Below are 25,063 nucleotides of genomic sequence, written 5' to 3' on the forward strand. Positions count from 1 at the left end.
GACTAACCTAATTTTGTCAGTGCGTGCTGCGGGGGCCGAGGGAAGACGAGGCTCCAGCTCCGCCGCGGTACGACTGCCAACATAAATCATCTGTGCTGTTTTACCCATCGATGGAGCAGCGGAGCAAAACACCATCCTGCCGTGACCTCTACGTCCTACATGCGGCTCCAGCCGTCACGAGTGAGACATTAGTTCTTGCTGCAGTCCTGAGAGACCGTGCGAGGACTGACCCCGTGCTGGACCTGCCTTACAACATACAAATGAAGTGGAGACAATATATGTGAAAACACGGTTAGAACGTTGTTTAGGTTTATATGCTTTAGTCTAGTTGTTGACGTTTCTCTGGATCGTAAACAAAGATATAAAATAAAGGTAATTTTACTCTGATCCAATATCCCATGTGGTGGTTCCTGGACATCAGAAACGATGTCGTAACTGGACCCAATGAAGATCCTCAGCCTTCGGCATCTTCCTCCTATAAGCTTATTTTATTGTCCCGTGGCAGCGGACAGTGAGGAAACTTTAATCTTGACCCTCATGTGTGCTAGTTTATTTTATTTTACCTTCCTTTTTAACAGCTTTTTCTGCATTTAAGTGTCAGCAAAGGAACCTAAAAACATATCAAATCTATTCACATCATCACAGAAGGGGTTAATAAAAACGTTACAAAAATACTACTATGGAATCTAAACTGACATTAAAATGGTATGTTTTTTTTTTATACATTTATTTAATCCTGCATCACAGCTAGTACTATTTTTTTCAATTTTCCTTTGCAAAATAATCTTAACAGAAGATTTGTATCGTTACTCAAGGTCACTATCTGTATTTTATAGCTTTTTCTGAATAATGTCTCAATAATACAGTCAGAATATAAAAAAAGCAGAATCTAAGAGTTTAACCTGGAATAGTTGTTGAATCTTGAAATCTATTGCTTTTTTTTTGCCGTCTTGCAGAGATTCTGGAGCTTCAACCTTTACAGAAACAGGAATACTAATGAGCAGCACTAGGGAAATCCTGTTACATCCGTTTCCAAATCTCTTCTTTATTGTGTTTCACAATCTATATTTATTCGATTTTCTTTCATTATAGTTTTACCACGTCAGCTCTTTTGGGAACATCCATTCCTCGGAGCACACCTGGAGAATTCTCAAGCTTTGGTAATCATTTACGTTGTTATAGCCATGCTTTGAGTTTCAATGCTTTTAAAAAAAATGTGTATATACTTCTTAATTTTTCTTAAATAATCCTGGAATCTTTAAAGTTCCAAATTACAGCCATGCCTTAAGACAGGGCTCCCCAATCTTTGTTTTACCGCGGACTGGTTCAATGTAGGCATTATGTTCATGAACCAACCTTAATATACATTTTTTTTAAAGATCCAGTAAAATACAGTTTTTAAAAAATAAAAAAAAATCTGACTAAAACAAGCATCTAGACATGTCAAGGGTCACCCCAAATTTCCACAGGATCCGCTTTGATTCATTCACCTTCAACTTTCATCAAAACGTGTGATGCAACATGTTAATAATCTCCATGTATTACATCTTAAAATAAGCTTTAATATTTACGTACATGAATTTTCGCAGGACTTTCATCTCAAATATATGATTCTGAAACGCTTCTATGTTCAGTTTAAAGTCCGTAACACTCCTGTCCATCATCATCATCATCTCACCGCAAAGTTTTGGTTATAATCCCAAACCACATCTCGGCAGAAAACATCTGCTCGAAGGTTTAATTACAGCACCGTCCGACTTCCTCTCCCATCCCTGAAAACATTTGAGGGAAACGTGATGAGCTGGATGTTGTGATGAGACAATGACCAAGCCGAGAGAAACGAGGACATTAGAGTGGACCAGCTGCTTCCTCCAGATGCCCCTCGGCTTACTGAATTAATCCACACAGGATCACCGACCACGGGCCTGCTGGTCACTCTGTTGAACACAAATGAGCTTCATAGACTGGACCAGATCTGGGGCAGAAGTTTTAAATAGAAGTGGACACATCTGAGGAAAGTTTGACCATTAAATACGCAGTTTTACCTACTTCAGAGATTTACAAATTCAAAAACAAAAGAGAAAAGGAAAAACATTTTTGGTGTTGTTTTCTAACTTGAAGAAATCATATTTTAATTTAATATATGGATGTGATTTGAATATAAGTTTCTAACTGTGTATCTTGTGTTAATAATGAAAACACGATCCCTATTTTATTATATATTTTATTTAACAAGTGTAGAATTAAATAGTCTCTAACCATACATTTCTAGTCCTGATACCTGAAACCCTTTTCTTATCTCAAGTTTCACCTCAAGTTCACCTATTGACCCGGAGACAACACAAAGGGATACCACAAACACATTTGTTTTTTGGCCTCTTGGTCACTTTGACCTTGAGATAAGCTGACGGTTAAAAATATTAATATTTTTTTATTTATAAATATTGTTCTTTATAATTTAATTTAATTATATTATTATTTTTCATTTTTCAATTATTATATGTGTTTATCATTGTTTTTAATATGTGTACTATATCTCGTAATATAAGTCTTTACTACTGAAACAACTCAAATTCCCCGAATGTTGGAAAAACAAAGGAATACCAAACAATCAATTGATCAATGAGAAGATGTTTTGACACTTGAGTGAGCAAAGGAAAAACATTTCGATGTTACTTATTTGGAATAACAAGTTACAGGGAGCTTGCAAAAAATAGTAAGTATGAACAAAGAAAAGAAAAACATACATTTTTTTAATTACTAAATATATTTGAAATAAAAAATCTATTTAAAAAGGTCTTAAAAGGTTGTCTAGTCCATGTCTGAATCTTCAAATTATAGATCATAATCAATGACATTTGTCTACAGTCACTGAGCCGAGTCAAAAAACCTTATCAGTCCAGACTCTCTTTCTTTCTCTGTGTCGGGAACTGTTTGAGAGTCAGACTGCGACTTTGAGAAAGAATTCGCCAAAGTTGAAATGTAATTGTAGAAGCTATTGCCACTAACTTACCTGTTGCCGGCTATTCAAGCGCACATGTATTGATTTTGAAGTTTTCAAACGTGTCTATTAGGGCCGCCGGAGCCCGGGGAGCAGGAATGCAATCAGGCGGCTTTGCTGCAGAGCTATTTACCTACTTTCAAATTCATGTTTGGGGAACCCATTGGAGAATTGCACCGCACTCGGTGAGTTTTTTCTTTAGCATTCCAGGAGCACGCACCATCCAGACAATACCTAAACACACACACACACACAGCTGCACCCACACACACCGGTCTTCATCTGAGCCTGCTTCCATCTGGTTCTTTAACCCGTCACTCAGACAATCGATACAGTTTGGTAATGGCCGCCCAGAGAAGGGGGCTCTTTAGTGACAACCCCGAGGGTGCAGTTGAGTAACGGAGGGTGGACATCGCCTTTTATTTGGTCCTGCATCTACCCCAAAAAATCCACACCCGGCAAGACCCAAAAACATGAACAATCGGTCAATTTTGTTTCCTTTTGTTTCCTTGCGCTAAAGCAATGTTGCTAATGTGTGGTCTTCACTGCCGCTGTCACCGAAGGTTGTATGGAGACGTCTCTTCCAGCTGAGCAGCTCCAGATCACCATTAAAGATTTCAATTTTCCTCCTGTCACTTTGGTTTTAAGTCAAATGGTAATTTGCTTGCTTTTGTCGCAAAGCGGATCAATAGATCCAGAAGGTTTTAGTGTCAGCGGGCGTGATTCCGAGACAGTGGAGACGCAGAGTTTGAAAAGAGGTGCGCGGGGGGGGGGGGGGGATGGCGAAGTTCTTCTCGTTAGCCGCGGCTATTCCCTCGACGGCGTATCGTAAACGTCTGATAATTTAGCTTCAGCCAACAAAACCGTTTGAAGATGCAACACGACGTCTGGAAAAGTTTGGAGAGCTTGATTGTCGGCATCGATCTTGTCGAATCCAATAAACTCACAACAACTTGCATCAGTGCTTCTAGAAGAGTCAATCCACCTGGCTGAGCGAGGAGAAAAGTATTTGAATACTTCAACGGGTTTTCGCTGACCTCGCAACATCCTCAATAGTTTGAGTGGAGATTGAATTTTTTAAGAAGATGATTTTTGGTTCCGACAGTAGACTTTTCTCCTTGAATACTTTCACCGATCAACATGATTTTTTCTTTTCAGAATGACCCTGTACAAAGAAAAATTAATTTTTAATTTCACTGATTATTCAAAACATGAGGAAAACATGTCACAAAATGACGTGGATTTTATAAGACGTTATTAAAAGAGAACTAAGAATCAAAAGAGTTTTAAACCTTTGTTTTCTCTTTTGAGAGGAAAACAAATTATAATTTTCAATCTTGGTATGTTTAATCAAAATCATCATCTATTGTGTTTTTAATTGACAAAATCGTCTTTAGATAAAAATATTAATTGTCCCGCACCGATGTTTTCGCTGTAACTCACTAGATAACAATGACATATTTTATCCATTATGAAGTAAAAACATTCAGTGTGTCTCTGACTTCTGTATTCTGGCCTCAAAAGAAAATGGTGTTTGGTGTAAACTCACTCTTTAATTCAATAATTGACAGTCAGCAATGGTTTAGATGTTCGTTGTGTGAATGCTGAAGGTATTCACACCTTTAAGATGCTGATTTTCTCTTTACGTGTTTTTCTTTTTCTTTTTCTGAACTGAATTTTGTACTGTATCTCCTCCTACAAATTGTATCTGATTTGAACCATTCAAACTCTGATCAAATCGGCACGTTCCAAAATGCTGTATATGTTCTAGCTTTCTTTTATGTCTTCAACTCTTTCTTCTATTCCTCTTTTTCTACCGTGTTTCAAACCCTTTAACGTTGACCTTCAGGTACAATCATCTGCCCACACTTCAAAAAGTCAACTTCTATCAACACACTTGACTACTAGATACAATTATATTATGGGATGTTTACAGATTCAGCAGATTCAGCATTTACACCGCATTTTATTCTGGAAATGAACATTTTCTAGTTTTATTTGATGTATCACTGTATTAGAACAGATATTCGGTTCTGAGGGCGCCCCCTACTGACCTTGAAACAACCGGACACTGCTTCATGAAGCTTCATCGGGTCATCGCGAATGACTAGCAGCTGTGTTCACTTTCATTCATACCAATATGTAATGACAAAAAACATAAAACAAAGGTTTCAAGTATAATTTTGTTAAAGATAGATTGAGATAGAACGTAAAATTATTCCAAAATACAAGTCACACATAGAAAAAAAAAACTCACGCTCACACTTTTCTTTTTTTTCTCTCTCTTTTTTTCTTTTTTTTCTTTTTTAGAAAATACTGTGATATTTTATTAAAAATGTTGCAGAAAAACTATACACATGTCCAGCCAGAAATATCTCTATACTCACTTAAGGCAAAACTGCAAACAATTATAAGATAATATAAGGATTTTAAAAGTTTGCTTTGATAATCCTTGTATTCGGTTCAGAACCAAATGACAAGAATAAATCAGTTTCTTTTCTTTAATAGAATTTACAAACTTATATCATTTGGATGTATTTTTCATATTTTTTTTCGAAGGATGCAAAAAAAAAGAATTATCTCTCTTGTAATAATTAATATTATTTATATTTACACTCATTCACTTGCTTTTAAAACCCAAAATATATCACAAGCCCAACACAATACTTTACATATTGCTAGCATATGACAATTGGAATCTAACATATTTCTTTACAAACATATCCAACTCAGAATCTTACAAAATAAAAGTTGCTGCCACTTGTTTTCTTTTTTTTCATGACTACCTATTACATTGCTGGTCACATCTTAAGCTTAGGCAATGCTAAGATAGAAAGACAGAAAAATATACCCTGCAAAAGAAAAAACAGGAAGAGACACGGTGATGAGATTCAGTCGGAAGTTGTATCGCAGACTTTTACCAGATCTCTGACAAATAATAGTCGAGCTCTTCCCGGACATGCAAAGGCTTAAGAGTGAAAACATATGAACACTCAACATAAGTAAGATGACCCGCCGATACACAAGATGCCGCTCGCCAGTCGATGAGATTGTGTTCGCAATTTGGTCGTTCTGCAAATAATGAAAAAAAAAAAGAATTGAACAAAGAAATCGAGTGAGAATGAATATGATCTTGTATATGTACACTCCTCGAAAGAGAAAGAAACCGTCAAAATAAAAGCAGAAGCTATTATAGTACATTTTCTGTTGTTTTTTTGTTTTTTCTTCACGTTCAACGGTATACTTTTTCCTCTTCATTTTTTAAACAAAGTTTTCATAAATACATTTCAGGCTGGGATGTAGAATTATGTGCCCAAGTCACAAGTCTGATGTAAAGAATTGTCCTCGATCTGGCACAAATGCTGCAACTATAAATCTTCCGACAGACGTCTGGAGTCATCCCCGGGTAGCCTGTTTTTGTCGTTTTGGTTAAACTCCAAAAAAAAGTTTCTCTTACGATTGTAACATTCATTGTTATTAATCCCTCGTGTCGCTCGTTGTTATATGTTTCGTTAAGAAGGCGAGGTACCAAAGGCTAGAGTCTGTGCTTTGAGTCACCGGCTTTTTGCCAGGACCGAGTCCGTGTTCACTGGTGGTCCGGGGCAAAGCTATACCCGCGTGGTGGAGTGGCCGTGGGGCAGGTTGGTACTGTTCTGGCTGCCACCGAAAGTGTTGAAGTTGTGCAGGGGCTGCATGTTAGCCAGCGTGTTGGGGATCATCGTGATGGTGCTGGGCGTCATCAGCGGTATGTCGTCGGGCGACCGGCGCAACGTGAGCGTGTAGTCGGGCGGGCAGGTGAGGCGGAGGGTGTCGTGGGACTGCATGGACTCGCACTCGTGGTGGTGCTCGTGCTCCAGCTGCTGCTGCTTCATCTGCAAGGACATCAGCTCCTCGCTCTGAAGGTGGGCCACGTCGTTGGCGGTGGACGGCGTGTTGCTGGGGCCGGAGTTGCGCTGAGGCGTCTGGACCCGGCGGTTGGAATCGTGCCGACGCTTGTCCTTCTTGTAGTAGAGGGCGGCGAACGCCAGGATGTTCAGGAACAGGAGGGAGGCGCCGACCGCGATGGTGACGCTGAGCTCGGTCGAGTAGTCTCGCTTGGTCTCGATCACCACCGCGGACTCGTCGGTGAGATCGCTGCTCTTGCGTTGGTCGGTGGTTTGCTTGGTGTTGGCCGACGGGACTCCGGGGTGACGCGTGGTGGAGGGCCAGTTGTTTTTGCCGGGGAATCGTTTGGTGTAAGGGTATGGGGTGGTGTCCTGGGGCGGGATCTTGGTGGTGGTCGACACGTATTGAAAGAACTCGTTGATGTTGTGGAGGTGTGGGACCAGCTCCAGCCAGAAGGCAACTTTCGTGGCGCGGTAGTGATCGCGGACGCGTGGTTTCAGGCCGATGTGAAGGTAGAGCTGGTCTTTGGGGTTGTACTTGGTCCAGGCCACCTCTTCGAAGCGGTTGGGTTTGGTGTGGATGAACTTTGTGTCCTGTGGAACTGGCTGGTTCGGGTCTCTGGAGGAGAAAAACAGACTCGTTTTAATAAAAACGAAAAGACATGTTTGACTATGAATGACTTGTTCTATACTTGACCCTTGTGTTATCTCAGGGTCAAGGTGACCCGGCAGGCCCACAAACAAATGTGTTTGTGGTATCCCTTGTGTTGCCTTTGGGTCAAGGTGAACAACCTTCCCGGCTTCTTGAAATAGATTTGTTTTCGGGCCTTCGGGTCACCTTGACCCAGAGATGACACAAGGGTTCAACTGCCACTATTGTTTTAGACTTGAAGAATACATTTTATACATAGGACTAAAAATGAGGTCACCATTTTCTTATACTTAAATATTACAATAATTTTTTATTTTTATTTTAAAAGGGAAACAGTGAAGTTCCATCCATCCATCCATCCATCCATCCATCCATCCATCCATCCATCCATCCATCCATCCATCCATCCATCCATCCATCCATCCATCCATCCATCCTACCACCTGTCAATCCATCCATCCATCTATGCATGCATCATCCATCCATCCATCCATCCATCCATCCATCCATCCATCCATCCATCCAAAAAAAAACAAATTTTTTCGTTTCTAAAACCAAATAGATAATGCTAAATTAAGTTAAAGGTCAGTAATTTTAGTAGTCATTAAAAAAAACATAAATATAATATGAAGTATTTACTTCATTATTACATCAATCTTGAAATGTAATTTGTGTAATAATGTGGGCATTTATATATAAGCATTTATATATAAGCTATATTATTTTATAACATTATTATTATACTTAATTTATTATAATAAAAACAGGCATTGTGGGTTGACTCACTAATGCTATTTCACCATCCTTCCAGAATATATTAAAAGTGTATTTTATTAACTGAAGCTTTTTATTCAACCCTTGAGACAGGCTCTTGTTTCTGGTCCTTTGGAAGCCGCAGCATAATTCCACAATGTAACTGTCCATTAGGTTCACTTGGTGCTAATTCGTGACACCTCCAAATGAGTCATTACTCAAACATAGTCAGCGGCTTTGTTCCACTTCCCTCCTGCCTACACGCTGAGGAGGAAAATGTCTCCCTCACACGTCAATGACACTTTTCTTGGCCATTTATTTCAGCGACACATTTTGCCATTTAAGTATCCAGGAATATCCAATTGGATAATGCAGTTGGTCTGTGAAGATCCATCATTGTTACCTCCACTAAGGAGGTCATTAGTCTGTCTGCATCTGTTAGTAAAATAACTTACAGAGATATGAACGTATTCGAAAAAGAGTTGATGATGGGGACATGATAAAAAAAACAATTTCAAAAAATCAAATGCATTTTTAAACAATGGTAGTTGCTTTTGGAAATTCCGAAAATGAGGCACTAAGCCAGGGGTGGGCAATTAAAATTATTCAAGGGCCAAATTAAATTCGGTAAATGTTGTTAGGGGCCGTTGAGCAAAAAGAAAGAGGAGAAAATCCCTTAAAAAAAAAGGACATTCGTCATTAGGCTGTGACATTTATTAAGCTAAATAATGCAATTTTATTCTTGTATATATAATTTTTTTCAAAACATTTCTTCAACTTACTTTAAAAACATATTTTGAGGGATTAATATAAACTGAAAAAATGACACACAAAAAGGAGGGGAAAGGTAAATTAGTGTAGTAATGTGAGAATGTAAATGAATAATAAACACAAAATACAGTTTTTAATGCATTAGAACCAAATACAGTCAAAGGGCCGCACAGTGGTTTGCTGTCCCAGCCGTCTCTGCTTGTATTTTCTTTTCATTCACTAAAACAAATTAAATAAGAAGTGACCATAACATTTTTGCTATAAGATATAGGTTTTGTTTTCCAGCCATAGGATTTAAGAATCGTTTTCCTAGTTTAATCCAATTGATTTTTCTAAAATTGTTTTTTTTAGATAGTTTTAAGATAGAGGATCGCAATGAAGCTCTCACAACAAATACTGACAAATCCTACTAAATATTCCTGGATCCAGATGGCAAAAATAAACCCTACAATTGAATTAGTATCTGTTTGTTTCCCCTTCATAAAATTTCCAGAAAATGTCTATTGAAGTAAATGCTAATAAAAACAATTTATTGACGCGACGTTGCATTTACAGATGGCTCCTTCACACTCGTTTGATTCAAGGTTTCAGCCCATTAAAGTGTGCAGATGTCCTAAAACAAGCTGTGATTTTTAATAATTATTAAATCATAGCACGAGCATATGGCCCTCAACAGAGACCACTTGTTGCTGGAGCTGCATCTCTTCGAAGAATCACCGAGGCGAAGCGCCACCTGTGCTTCCTTCCAATATGCTCATTGAAATACTGGACCTCCTGATTCACTGCTCGTCCTCCAACTGCTTCTACATACGGAGCCATGCGTAAGTCGTGTGTTTGGTCCCGTCATTTAAGAGCAAACATATGCTGCGACAATATGGCCGGTAAAAAAAGACAATACTTCACATACTCGCTGATTTACTCCTAAATAAAGGCCTGCCCGCGCTAGTGCCTGAACCATATGTCTGACGCTCAAGTGCGAAAAAACATTACAGCAGCAATTTAACTATAAATCTTATTTACTGATAATCTATAAAGATTCAACTGCCTTGAAAACACACAAATAATTTAGGTGGATAATATGTAAATGGTATTATTTAACTCAGGTTTTCATTAGATGACATTGGGCGACCTTGATCAAGAAAAATAGTGACTTTAAAGTCATTATCTTTTGCTCTCATCGACTCTTCAAATTCAAATGAATGGATAAAATATTAGTTCTTTTAAATAATGGGAAGTATATCTTTACCTTAACTTATGGGTGTTATTCTTACACCTGCATTTATGGGTCATTAGTATTTTTTCTACAAAGGTAGTGTATGAACGAATGTGAACATTTGGACGTCTTTCAACATTTTCTGTTCCGACAAAGGTTTCTTGATGTGAACATTACCCTTCATTTTATTTCCATTTCTGACACCGTCTGTGCCAAACGTTTATACATTTTATTGCAATATTTCTAAGCGTTTTATTTGTATAATCCCTGCTAATTTAATTTATTTGTTCAGTGATTATAACACATCATCATAATATATGTTTCCTTGTGTAGTGTAGAAAATAACCATATTTGGATCATTTAAGAGTAAATTAAAATGATATTAGTTTACCATGGAGGGTCTTTTTGTATTAAGAACATTTCTTACCAACAGAGAAGGATGATGTTTAAATAGTTGTATTTACTTATTATATAATTGTTGCGACATAATCAAACTTGTAGAACTAGTCTTAAGTTTTTCTTCTTCTTTACACAATTAAAACTGCTGATCCTCCTTTAAAAAAACAAACTGGGTTTCAAATCAATGCAATAGTTGCAGAGGGAGAAAAAGCTAAGCAATTTTCAAAGAAATAAATGAACAGCCACTGTCGACTGAGCTGAACTCTGTGTTCTCGGGTTAAATCCAGCAGGAAGTGTCTGAGTGTGATCCGCAGGTAGATTAAGAGTGATGGATCAGATCATACCTGGGTTTGCAGATATGAAGCTGTTCAACATGGCAGGACAAGAACACTTGCTTAATCTTTTCTGTTTCAACCCAGACTTGGATAAAGAATACAAATCATTGAGATCAAGTTAGATGTGATTTTACTCATCATTTTCTTTGTAAAAACCTTTTATACCAAGAATTCTTAGCTTAAATTATCATTTTCTTTAGTATGTTTTATTGACAGGGTGATATATGATGCATTTTGTTTCAACATTGAATTAAATATTTAATAATTTTGTCTGATCTCTGTTGTTTCTGTGACAAAAAAATTCAAAATCATGTTTTCCAAAACCCAAATGTTATTTAATTTTAATTGTCAGATGAATTTTCATGTTGTGATATTTAAGTTTATGAAAACAGTTCATTGTCATTCATGTAGAAGGTATTCTTCAAGTTTAAGATCATACTTCTGTTTATTGTGTTGTCTAATTAAATATGAAGTGTTTATTGTTTTTGCACCACTTTGGTTTGCTCAAGTAGCTCATAAAAAATCCACTAGACAATCCTTTGAATGTAATTTAGTATATTTTTGTGTAAGAACTGTTGAAATAAAATGTGATTGTAGCGAACATGGATAAGAATTAGATTTTATACAGACACTAGAAATATAATTATTTCATTTTCAAATGCCTGCAACTTGATTTTCATTTTCTCTGGAAAATAATGTTTTAAAAAAAGGTCACAATCTGGGTGATTAAGAGCCTATACTGTTTTATTGTATTATGTAAAATAATAAATACAGTATATTACTAAGACTAAGCAAAATGTACTTCACTAGTTCATAGTTGAGCCAGTGGTTCTTGTTTAGATGCCTTCAACCTAAATAAAGGAATTACGGAAAATAAGATGAATATCCCTGCCAGTGATTTTTATGAATTCAAACCTGCAACCCCCTGTTGTGTGCCTGCTGTTTAATCTAGCAGAGATAAATGTGAGAGCTTGTGTTTTTTATGAATATAAATTGTAATATAGAGTACATTAAAAAAGGGAAATGTAAAAGTATCTTTTGAAGTGTCTTTTGTCTGAACAGCAACATCACTCAACAGATCGCACATTCTAGCAAAGTTTCTTATCATCAAGTCACCACGGAACACAGCAGGCGATCATTGCAAGAAAGCACTTTTGGAAAAAAGCTCCAGTGATGAATTAACTTTCATTTGCAGAAAGCGCGATGAAAAAGTGAAGCTTGAGAGAAGAGCTTCCTTCCCCAAAACGTCCACGAGGCAGCCGGAGGCCACTAGGGGTGAGGCAGGAGCCAGATGGAAGCCAAGCAGAGAGCGACTCTTCTATCAAACTGATGTTGTTTATCTTCAAAAATCCTTTATATTCCAAGCGTGCATGAAACAACTCTCACTACGTCTACAAAATCATTTCAACTTTTTATACGTGTTATTTTAAATGTTTAACTAATCAATACTTTCAAACTGGTTTTATTCTAAGGCGTTTAAACTGGTGAATATTCAAATACTTATAAATGGTTACCGATATTTAGATAATGGTTATATATTTAATTTTTTCGGCATCTTTTCAAAATAAAAAAAAGTATTTTACAGCAGGAGTGATTCATTTATTGTAAAAAAATATATATATTGAATTAAATGTTACCACTATTCTTCACTTGCTGCACCTTGAACTGAAATATATAGGAAGAAAAACTTCAGAACAAGAAAGAAGTATGAGTTTTAAAAAATGTAGTAGAGCTCAAGCTCATACTTGTTAATAGTAAAAACCTCTGCAAGCTTCAACACCAAGACTGAGAGCAGGATTCTTTGGGGTCACCATCAGTGGAGATGTGTTCAAGAGCGTGGGAAGGATGGGAAACTACAATGGCTGGAAAAACAATTTCCCAAAGGAGACATAAAGAGGGATCAATAAAGTTGAATCCATCCATCCATCCATCTAACAAAAAATGTGATGTTCAGAGAGCGGGAACACGTTGTCTGGACCTATGACGCTGATTATGAATTCGGAAACTAAGAAGAAAATAAAGGACAACGGAATCAAAAATGCAGTTTTATGTGACAAATTGTCTTACTTTTTGGGGTTAATTAGCATGATATTGTTCCTAAAGCGGTTTGTCTCAAAGCACTAGTAATTATAAAACCTTGTTTAAAGAACGGAATACAACAGACTGCCCTTTTTAATCGTGAATATGATCAAATACACTAAGTTATTTGTCTTTTTTATTAACTTCAAGTGAATTGAGCATTAATAAATGATCATGCTTAAATACAGAATTTCTAAATATTTTCTTTTTTTTTGTTCAGGGATATTGCAAATTTCTTTAAAAAGGAACAAAAATAATAGTTAATAAAGGGAAATAGAAATCTAATATTTGAAGCATGAAAATGTTATACTTTTGTCAAAGAAAAGTTTGAATCTATCTTTTTTATGAACCAAAAGAAAAGCGTAAAAGAGCATTAAAAAAGAAAATCAATCTTTATCTTTTCTATATCTGACCAAGGTTAATCAGAAGATCTAACATTCCAGTAAAAAGAGTAACGTAATAGTGTTGTAAAAGCTTGAAAAATTGCAGTTTCAGACCTGTAGTATGAGAAGTGGCGTGTTTTGATGACGATAGTTTTTTAAAATTTGATAATTATTAAGATTTGTAATGTAGTTGAAGACAAAATATTTCCTACAATAAAAGAACAAAACAATAAAACGCTTCACAAATAAGAAGTGACATTTTCCAAAACTTTAAATCACAAATACATTCTGTTTTTCACTGGAACTTTATGAAAACTGTCTTCATTCTCCCAACTTTAGCTCCTGAAAAGGGTTTAGTTGAAGTCAATACTCACCCAGTTTTAGCGAAGTTTGTCCAGTAGGTCATGACGACGGCGCTCAGCATCACGTCGTTCTTGGAAAAGTTGCAGTTGAAGAGGTCCGTGGGACCGATCATAGGAATCCCGAACACGTAAGGTACTTCATCACCGTGAGCCGAGTCGGCCCAGCTGGGCTTCATGTCGCTCTGGCAGTGATGGTAAAAAGCATAAAAGTACGTTGGGGATCCGTACTGAGCGTGGAGGTCGGCCGTGGCCACCGCTGGTGCCACCCACTGGTGGTCGGTGAACAACGCAACCAGAGTCTTGCGCCGTGTCTCCGGGTTCTCCTTGTCCGCCCAGTCCGTGTACATGAACTTGATAGTCTCGCGGAGAGTATCCTTGCCCTCTGGGTAGCCGTATAAATGATCCACAAAATCGGAAACGGCGAAGTCGAAATCGTTGGCGGACACGCCGTCCTCGCTGTCCACGATGCCGTCGACGAACTTGAAGCCCTCGCCTTGGTTGACCCCCAGCATGATGTCGTAGTTGAGGAACTCCCCTTGTTCCATGAGGATCTGGGGGTCGTCCGGGATCACGTCCCCGTCAATCACCGGCCCGAAGGCGATGTGGTACTTGGCCGGCGTGACGTACTGCTCGATCAGCTCCTTGTAGTTCTTGTTCTGCAGACACTCCACCAGGTCGATGGTGTCCAGCATGTTGCAGCCCACCTTCTCAGCCAGGGCCCGGGTGTACTTGGCGGGCTGGTAGTTGACGGCCCAGCTGGAAAGCGCCGTGCCGCTCTGGATGATAGCTTTCTGGAACAGATCTGAAAGGGAAGGGCGGGCGTTAATGAAAGTGACAGGAGATGATAAACAATAACAACCTCGTACGAGATTACATTGAGCAGAAAGATGACGGCTTGAGTCCACAATTAGAAGAACCGACCTGACCCTCCCATCGCTATACCGGCCACGCTGACATTTGCAAGTATGTTTACGCCTGTTTAATGTGATGTAACTGACAAGATAATTCACCGTCAAGTCACAGAGCTGGTGTCAGCGGTGGCCTTTTCCCTGCTGGAGACGTCATAAGATTCTATCATATCGTTTGGTCTCTACCTGACATATTTATCACATTATCAGCAGCAGGAATGACAGCGCAAGCAAGAAACGCCAGTTCTTGTTGTAAGACATTTTTATCAAACGGGCAACTTGAAGAGATTCTTTACGTGATAAAAATGTTGAAACATTTGTCAGCTTACCTAAACGAACAAAACCTAACTGCATCTCAAGATCAAATAATATGAAGGATTTTTCACTTGAGAATTTTTTTTTATTTTAAATTTCAAAAGATGTTTCAGAGTCTTAAAGAAAAATGTGTCTCACCATATTCCATTCAGTCAAATTCAATTGATTTCACTCTCATCTTTTCCCTTTTGAAATGGTTCCAGTATACAGTATTTGTAAAGATCACACCAAATAGTTTTTAATTGTTATCTAACATTTTCTACTGGGGTTAAAGATTGAAAAAGATTAAAAGGGAGCCGAAACTAACCATAATATTTATTTCATACTTAAAATTATATTAATTATTGATGTTACAGAATGCTGGCCTTATCCTTTATGTCCTTATCCTTCATTTATGTCTCATTAGAACATTATTTGTGTTATGTGATCATTTATTTGTGTCATTTTATTTCGTAATACAATACTCTTTGCATTGTCAAGGTGAGTCACCTGAGTCAAGTAGGTTTGCTTTAGAAGGGTTAATCACTTAAATAGAAATATCAAAAGATGACATGAAAAAAAATAACGTTTTAACTTAATCACCCCAAAAAGGTGAAGAGAGAGGGGGAGGATAGAGAGTTAGTTCAGGTGGATTATGGGTATTACAATTGTCCAGAAGTTATGGAAGCCATCCTGATTTAATACGCACTAAATATATTTATTTTTTTGTATCTATCAAATCCACTGAAATGGACTCATTTTAATTTTCATGGAGTTCTTTGTGCCTTCTTTACCCTAATGGAGTCGACCTACGCCCTAAAACCTCCACTGAGAGGGAAGTAGTTTACCTTGTTTTTTAAGACATTTTCTTGAGCATTTTCTGAGCTTAGACACTAAGATAAAGAGGACAAACATGAACACAAACATATATTAATCTGTTGTCGTTTGTGTTGTTTTTTTTCTTTCAGTCTCTTGAAGTCACTCGAGGAAGTTGAGTTATATGTTTCTACTTCTCTGCGCATGTTATTTAGGAATATGGAATGAATCCCTAAAACAACTGCTGCATATAGCGCCACCTCAGGCTGACGACACGTACAGCGAATATTGGTCGCATGACTTGACGTGTTGCTAATTAGCAATTTAGCTTCTCTACACACAGGGAGCACGTCTCAGTCCGTGAGCTTCACGCTGCTGTTGACACACAAACACACTGCAGTGGTGACTCAGACCGGGGGGGGGGGGGCGACGGGATGAGTTTTCCGAACCGCAGAAACCGATTGCAGATTTACGGTGAAGATGGCAGAGTGAGGGGGCTGCAGCAAAATAAGTTTTTGTTGCTGAGGAAAGCTCAAATCTCCACACTCCCTTATCTTGCTCCTTTTTTTTTGAAGGTACAAGAATCAGTCTTGTTGAACCAGGTCTCGGGGGTTCGAAAAAGCATCAAGTAAAGTAGTTTACAGATAGTTAAAGTTCAAAATGTTACGCAGTTGATAAGGTGAAAGATTTTTTATTTATTTTTGCTGTAAATAAAAACACCACTTTAACTTTTGTGTATATAATCATGGCTAAGCATTTTTAATATATTTGTATTTATTATGTTTATTATGGATGTTTTATTTAAAAAATAAGAGCAGATTTCTGAGTGCTCCAAAGTTAATTGATTAAATAACAATCAAGTACCTGATTGTTACTTTACTTTACTTATTTTACTTTTATATAGAAGCAGTTTTAAATGAAAAATTGACGGATTAAAGCAACAAAATGACTTTGTAAACTAGCATAAATACTATTTTCTATATGTTTCTAAATATATAAATATATAAAGAACCAGAATGTTAAAGTTGATCCTGAAAGAAACTGGAAGCCAGTGAAGAGTTTTAAGGATCGGAGAAATGTGAGTTCTTCTACTAGAGCGGGTCAGAATTCTCGCTGCAGAGTTTTGTATCAACTGCAGACGAGACTGTTGCAAGAGTCCAGACGAAAAGACACAAACGCATGTATTACAAGCTCCAGATCAAAACTTTCCTAAATTTAGGGATTTTATATGTTATCTTGATCTTTTTAGTATATATTTGATTGAGTATTTTTTTGATTGCCTAAGCGCTTTGTGATCCTGGTCTAGAAAAGCGCTCTATAAATATAAATTACTTAATTACTTACTTACTAAATGACAAGATTGTTTCATCATCGTATTTGATCATTTACAAGATCATATTCAAGACACAGAGACGAAAATCCTTGGAAACATCAAGGAGCAGACGCACCTTCTGAGTAATGCGAAAGCGTGAGCAGGCTGACACATGACGCTCCGGCGCCAGAACCAAAGATGGTCACTCGCTTCGGATCTCCTTTGAAGGCCTGGATGTTTTCTTTGATCCACCTGAGCGCTTGGATCTGATCCAGCAGACCGTAGTTGCCCTTGGCTGCCTGGTCTCCTGTGCTCAGGAACCCTAGAAGGATGGACAGAAGAAAAAAAAAAAAAACAGAACTTTCACTTGTGAGAAGATTCCAGCGTGTGGGTGAGAGAACACGTATCATCTGGTGTGAATTATGTTATTTTGGGAGACACGAGCCCACCAGCCGGCCACGTTCAATGCACAGATTACGGTTTGAGGCATAGCTGCTCTTGTGTACATCCATCAGAAAAGGATTAGCATTCGAAGCGCAGCAGGCAGCCTATTATAAAAAGAAGAGGTTGTTTTTTTTAACACTGTGTAGCACCACCGTTTTAAGCATTCAATTTTTATGCTGTCATTGGATCAGAAAAAGGGAATTGTTTAGCCAAATAAAACCTCTTGTTCAGTGTGAACGTTTTTGAAAAACATATTGACAAAAATGAAGCGAAAAAGCTTCGAGGGAGCAGATTTAACAACATCCTTGTCTCCACTTTGAGTTCATCACAGTGTTGCACATTGATCTGCACACAATTCATCTCTTAGAGTAGCACTGCGCAACAGTGCATCACATTTTCTTTAATACATTGTTTCATTTTGAACAGTCATGACATGTAGTGAGATTCTGGAGCTGTTGTTTTAACACTGATCCAAGAGTCTGTGAGTGTAATCTGACCATCAAACCTCAGTTGGTCGGAGACAAAGTTTGAGAGGCTTAAGATAAAACCGAAAACCACAACAATACAATCATGATAAATTAAAAAATACAAGCCGCATAGAGTAAAATTATTTAAGTCAAATTAATTAATTCAACTTCTGAAAGAAGAAATCAGAAAAGTTTTTAAAAAACCCACAGGGAAATGAGCTCGGACAGAAAAGCACATTTTTTTTCTTTTATTGTGGAATAAATTATCATCTCCAATAATTGGATTCGGAATGAGTTGGTTTATTTCAAGAATTTAACTTGGAAATTTAATTCAGTTCAGACCAACCCTCTAGTATTGTCCTCCTCTTCTTAGATCAGGGGTTTCAAACTCAATCAAACAAGGGGCAAAATGTTTTACTATTCACAGTCACATGTAACAAGAAGTTTTTTTATCTGACTTTTTTCAATTTAAATGAAATATCTCTGTGATTGCTTTCAAACTCACGTTAATTGAATTTCTTTCAATATCAATATTCCTATTTTTCAAATTTGACTAATTGTTAACATTGATTATCTCCGTTCCTTATTTTATACAAAACAACTGAAACTTTTCAAGTCATCAATTTGAACTTCATGGAGCCAGTCATCCAGAGGGACATTTGAAAATTCCACGGCAGGCCAGAGTTTGAAACATACGGCCATTTTCAACCAGCGCATCTAAGCCCTATTCATCCCTACCAGTTTTTTTCAGTGGAAAAGCGGCATTAGATAAAAATACTGAAATGCAGAAAATTGCAAAAATTGCCCAATTTTAAATAAAATGGAGAAGAAAGGAAAATATAAAAATGTAATGAAAGAGCTACATGTTAAAAAAAATACGACAACATTTCCTCAAATTATATTAGAGACAAAACTGTGCACCATAATCTTATTTGACTTAAACGTGGGATAATAAAACAAAAGAAAAAGCAACATCCATTTTTATCAACTCAATGTGCCTCATGAAAACAATATTGAATTGAAAAAACATAAGGCATTGATTAACATTGAGATTGTATCATCTTGTTCTTTCGCTTCATTTCTCTTTGTTCTTGTTCTTATTTTATTTTGATTATTTTTTATGAAAATTGCTGTATTTGCTGTGGATAATTTTGAAGAAAAAAAAACTATTTCCCTAAGGAGACCTCCTGAGGGATCAATAAAGTTCTACCTAACCTAACCTAAAATGGAAGAATTCTATTTGAAGTACATGTACTATCATATGACATGTTACTGACAGACCTCAGTTGTGGACCTCAGAATGTATGATCAAAGGTTACTCAGGTGAGGAGCGAGCTTCCATCTCTTCTTTTGACACTCAACACCGTTACAGATACTCACTGAAGGAACTGGAAGAGTGGTGTAGTGGCAACACGAGTACAGGGAGCATTTGTATTGCCTGCTTGAATAAGCTCCAGCTGAACATCTACAAGATCAATGAGATGTTACATCAGACAATACTTCCGCTCTTCACGGCAGGTGGTCATTCTCCATTGATTGAAGTTTGGAAACTAACCGAGGAAATACTTTGAAAGCAACAAACATTTGAATTAAGTCCTGACTAGTTTAAAGAGTGCAAGATGAGTCCATTTTCAACCATGTTCAAGTCAAGTCAAGTTTTTCATTGTCAAATATGCATGTATTAAGACAATCAGCATAAATGAAATGGTGGTCCTCTCTGACCCACGATGCAAAACATTAAAGATATTAAACACTTAAAACAAGACTTTACATTCAAAGACCTAAACAGACATTAATTAAGACGTTCAAGAATATTTAGTTAATATGACATTCATATATTTTGTTCGATATAATCTAGATAGCGTTAAACTAACAACAAACACACACAGGACACACACTACAGACGACTGTTTATATACTACATAGCACTAACACAATGTGATTATACAATTATTAAATGTAACATTATGAGATGCTTTCTAGGTTTTTCTGAGTTCATGTTACTTAAAACAAATTGTATTTTTCATTTTTTCTTTACAGTATCAGTCAGATGACACTGACCAGCAGAAAAAGAGACTCCGGCCAAAAGTCACCAAATATTAGGAAAGAAAATATGTTCCTTTTATACTTTAAGGCTGTTTATCACCACAGTTTGAATGTATAATAGTTGACGATTTTGTAATTTAAACACTTGCAAGAAAAAAACATTTATTTTTATCTCTGCTTGTCAACACTGTTTAATGTATAATATTTGTTGATATTGCACATGTATAAGACAAATGTTACGGTTCGTTATTATACTTCAAGTCGGCTCAACTCTGTTTGAATGTATAATAGTTGTGTCTTGTTTATTTTCATATTCATGGACAATATGTTACTATTATCGCTCTTTGAATGTAAAATGATAGATTGTTGGTTTTTCTTTATTTAATGAAGTTGTGTATTTAACAGTAAAGACTTCTTTGTATTTATTGAAAAGTATCCACGAATCAAAAAAATTGACTGGTACTGATATCAACTACTGAAATTTCTGTACCTCGACAACCCTCGTCGACATACAAAGTAAAGTGCTTATCCTTTGACCAACGTTTTTACATTTTAAAATGTCAACGTTTCATCTCATGGTAAATGCTAAATGGCTCTTACTTATATAGTGCTTTTCTTTGTTATTCAGCACCCAAAGTGCTTTACACTAATGCTGTGTCTCAAATCGCGTACTAAAAGTTAGTATTTTTAGTGCGTTAGTGCGTCTCAATTCTTATTATGCGAAATTTAGTGCGCCATGAACACTAAATTGGCGTACTAACACGCCCACAAAACTGAGCATGGTTCGATGGACACTAACCACACTAAACAGCCGCCATCTTAGTGACGTTTTAAACGGAAGTTACGTCATATATAAATGCATATATATTCATATACTTACAGGTGCATTTTCAGCAGCAGTAGAAGGATGAGACGTCTTCGCTGCTGATACCAACTTAAATATCTCGCGATTATTTAGATTCTCATATTTTTTCTTTATTTCTTTTTCCAAACTTGCAAAACCTTGCTGCCAGCAGGTGTCGGCGATAGCGTTCAAACAGCTGATTAAAACATCGTTAAATAGAAGTTGAAGAAGAAGCTGTCATGTGATTTCTGGTTAGTGTGTAGCAGCAGTGTTTGATTTGAGACGTACTATCTGTGGAGAATTTGCGTACTAGTTAGTACGTACACTAAACTGATGCATACTAACTTCTAGCATACTAAGAGTAGTATGCGATTTGAGACACAGCATAAGTTACGCATCCACACACAGACACAATCACACACTAATGCACAACTCCTGCTCAAATATAAAGAGCAATCCGGGTAAAGTGTCTTGTGTCGGGGACACAACGCAACAATCTCATCGAGAGCTGGGATCGAACCGGCAACTTCTCAGGCCACGAGCCAACCACTCTACCGTCCGAGCGATGACGCCCCATCATCGATTTGTCCCGTCTGCCGGCCCCGCGACAAATGAGAATCAACCATGGATGGACTCTACCTAAAGAATTCATGTCTGCTTGCACAATACTTCTGAATCAAGCTCGCACAGGGAGTGATCAATGTGTGCTGTTGTCGTCCACCCAGGCTGAGAGAAGTGGAATGTGACTGGAGAGCCCCTACGGTCAAATACCAGTGGCAGCGAGATCCGCCTCCAAAACTCGATGACAAATTAGCAGATCCGCCTGATCCCATTAAGTCTGTCCCTCTCTGCTACAGGAGTAACGGGTGGGCACGGCACTGCCATCCCTGAAAACAAACTGGCCAAGCCTGGCAGTCGCAGTCTGTCTCTGTGAGCTTACCACGACCCGCCAGAGCAAAATGACAAATGGGATCAGGACCGCTGGGTAAGAAGGAAGGGGAGGAAAAAGGAAAAAAAAGTTAGCCTGTGGCGCTTTGATAGAGAGCAGGACTAGTTTGTGATGGAGAGGGAGAGGGATGATAGAGAAGGGCTCTCTGGGAAGGGTAGGGTGCCGGGTGGACGATTACGAGACCTCTGGGATCAGTGTCGACACCCCGCAGGCTGACCGCAGGCTTGAGTTTTCTTCTCCACCTGGCCCGGGCTTCCTTTGTGTTTATTTTCTTCCTCCCTGTCACTCTCATATTCGCTAAGACACAGCTTACGGGCTGCTCTCCAGGATACGCGAGGACGAGTCGATGCTCTCACATCAATCTGAGAATGACTTTCTGTCCGTCATCCACCCTTTAAGTCAGAGCTGCTAATATATGAGGGTCTGTCTGTGGACCTCGTATAGAAAACAATGCATTTTCTTCATCCAAAAGGAAATCCGACAGATAAATAATTTAGAATAAGAGAACATTTAGAATTCCATACATTTTTTCGTCACATAATGCAAAAGAGCAGCAACAGAATGAACCAACCTTGTGAATTTTTATACCAATCATGATAACAAATACAAGTCACGACCATGAACGCATCATCTGCTAGTGTGGACTGAATATACAGAATCATGCCCAGAGTTAAACCCTGGTTCTTTAGGATTCATGGTTGTCAAGATTATGAACATTAAATGTTATTTTTACTAACAATACATAATCTTTATTATTTTGATATCAAAGATCACATGTTTAATCTCAAAACGATATAATATTTGCTTCTGGTTTTATATTCTGGCAATAACTGAAAAAATAAAAGTTTAAAACTATGAAGTAGTGAATTCTTGGTGCAGTGAACTTTTTGGAAAATTTTGAATTATGAACCGAACTAATTCATTATAAAATTGATGAGCTGAACTTTGAGCTATTTTGATAAGAAGTGAACTTTCCCAAAACTGCTGATACCTCATGAGCAAATCTATAAACAACCAATATTGCTTAACTGGCAACCAAAAAAACCCCAAAACAATTTCAAATTTGTACCAAGTCCAAGGTAAGTGTTGCCATTTTTAGCAAATCCAAAAATACGAGTAACCAGGGAATTTAAAGAAGCTTTAAAATAAACTGAAACCTATTTTGCAAGTATCATCATGGTCTGCATGCTTCTATTGTCCTTTTTACTATGAACTAAATTCTGGTTGTATTTGTTTTACTTTGTTGTCAAATTATGATATATTAACCTCAGAGATACTTTACACTTGCGCTCATATTTCTGACTGGGAATCAAATGCTCAGATCCAGGATGAATCACTCTTTGAATTTCTTCCTTAGAGTTTTTGTTGGTTTCCTTTAAACATGTAACATACTAGGTCATGTCACGTGTTGTCATCATTCAATAGAGAAATGCTCTAGATAAGTGTTTCCATGAAGTTTGCTCTTAAAATATGGACAAAGAATGACATTTTCCGCCCCTTGGATCGTTCCGGTTCATACATCGACATCGTCTTTGTTCTTCTCGTCAGGCTGACTGACGTCTAAAAGTATTTTTATTACTGGCCACCTTTATATCGGAAAATTGACAGACACTTGAAGACACTTGAATGATAGGAAGCAAAAATCGTTTCCTCTCAGTGAGCGTGCTCACTCCTTGAACAACCAGCAGGAGCTCAGAGAAATGGACGCCTACCTGGTGGCGCTTTTTTGATAGCACGTCCAATTAGCAAGAGGACACTCAAGTCAGGATATGTGAGAGCGACGGTTATTATGGTCTGCTGAAGAGTACGCTCAAGAATACACGAGGATGGATGAAAGTCGTCTTCTTCTTGTGCTTTTGCAATAAGATTGATGAATCTTTCACCAGAGAAAAATTGAACATCCTCTCTGCAAGTTATCGCCTCCTCATCTGAATTAATCACTTCACAGAAATACTACTGGGACGGCCTCCATCTTCTTTGAATCAATAAACGGAATAATTCAGTGAATGTTAAACAACAGTAAGACATTCAATTCGCAAATGAGCCGAAGCTGGAGTCAAGTGGATTTTTCCGTTGACTTGTGCGGAGCTCTAATGTTCTATATGAAGGATCAGTGGAAACAATGAAAATTGTTCACAGAGAATCCCCACTGTGTCCTTTTCTATAACCCAGCACGGCGCTGTCAGTGACACTGTGATCTCTCACTTCAGATCTCTCTACACCCCCTCGTTGTTGACTGCTCTGACATCAAGTCCGGGCTATTATAAAAGCAGCTGCAACAGGGGATGTGGCCCCAATATAGGTCAGACATGTCAAGGCAGAGGCCGGATTCATGGTGACGTTTGAGCAGCTTATGGAAGCTCAACAATGTAGTTCATATGATTCCATTTGTAGTGTTGCAATGAATTTAAAAAGAAGCTTCCAAACTTTTTTTTTGGCACTTTACCAAACTTTAGCACTCGTTCAAAAGGTCTAAAGAACTGCCAGGTTTCTATGTGTGTGTGTGTGTGTGTGTTTGTGAGGAAATTGACACATAACTCTCTCACATGATTCCCAAGTGTGATAATAAAGTGTGAATATTAACTGGCTTTAAAGTATGAAAGTGTGGGTGGAGATCCTGTTACAACATGAAGAATTGAAATCATTGTAACATTTTTGACTCTTTATATAAATAATATTAGGTCTATGTGTGTGTCTGACTGATCTTAATGTCCTAAAACTCCTGACCAAATGTATTTTAAAATTAAAAATCATCATGTAAACTACTGACCCCGCAGTGAAGAAAAGGAAGCAGAAGACACCAAACTGAATATTTATAAACACACAATTTTAACTAAATGTTCTGTAAACCATATTAAATCGATAATAAATAAGAAGATAATAATAAGATTTCCAATTTCAGCTCCTTTCTGCAATAATCCACATGAACCTACTCGCTTCTCTCATTCCTTTCTCTCTTTAGAGGTTTTTTTTTTGAGTAATTTATTTTCACATGTATTTCTCTTTACGTAGATATTACTTTAAAATTCCTATGGAAAGGTTCCTTTAGGAAATTAAAAGTCTAAGCGGCGCACAGCAGCCTACAGAACAGAGAAGCACACAGATCAGTAAAAGTACAGATAAGAATATAAAGAATATTTTCCAAAAAAAA

The 25,063-nt window shown here is 37.6% G+C and overlaps 1 protein-coding gene across 1 annotated transcript in view; it reads right to left on the reverse strand.

Annotated features, from left to right (window-relative positions):
- Positions 1–5,762: 5,762 nt before the first annotated feature.
- The window catches only part of nlgn4xa (neuroligin 4 X-linked a), an 88,394-nt gene continuing 69,093 nt past the window's right edge, over positions 5,763–25,063 (reverse strand). The window contains exons 4-6 of the mRNA XM_087791451.1: positions 17,299–17,484; positions 13,845–14,634; positions 5,763–7,504 (exon numbers count right to left, since the gene is read on the reverse strand). Of these exons, the coding sequence (XP_087647577.1) occupies positions 6,610–7,504; positions 13,845–14,634; positions 17,299–17,484 (1,871 nt within the window). The 3' untranslated portion in view covers positions 5,763–6,609. The remainder of the gene's footprint in view (positions 7,505–13,844; positions 14,635–17,298; positions 17,485–25,063) is intronic.

This window comes from Callionymus lyra, chromosome 5 (genome assembly GCF_982586985.1).
Source record: "Callionymus lyra chromosome 5, fCalLyr1.hap1.1, whole genome shotgun sequence".
In the NCBI taxonomy this organism is placed as follows: domain Eukaryota; kingdom Metazoa; phylum Chordata; class Actinopteri; order Syngnathiformes; family Callionymidae; genus Callionymus; species Callionymus lyra.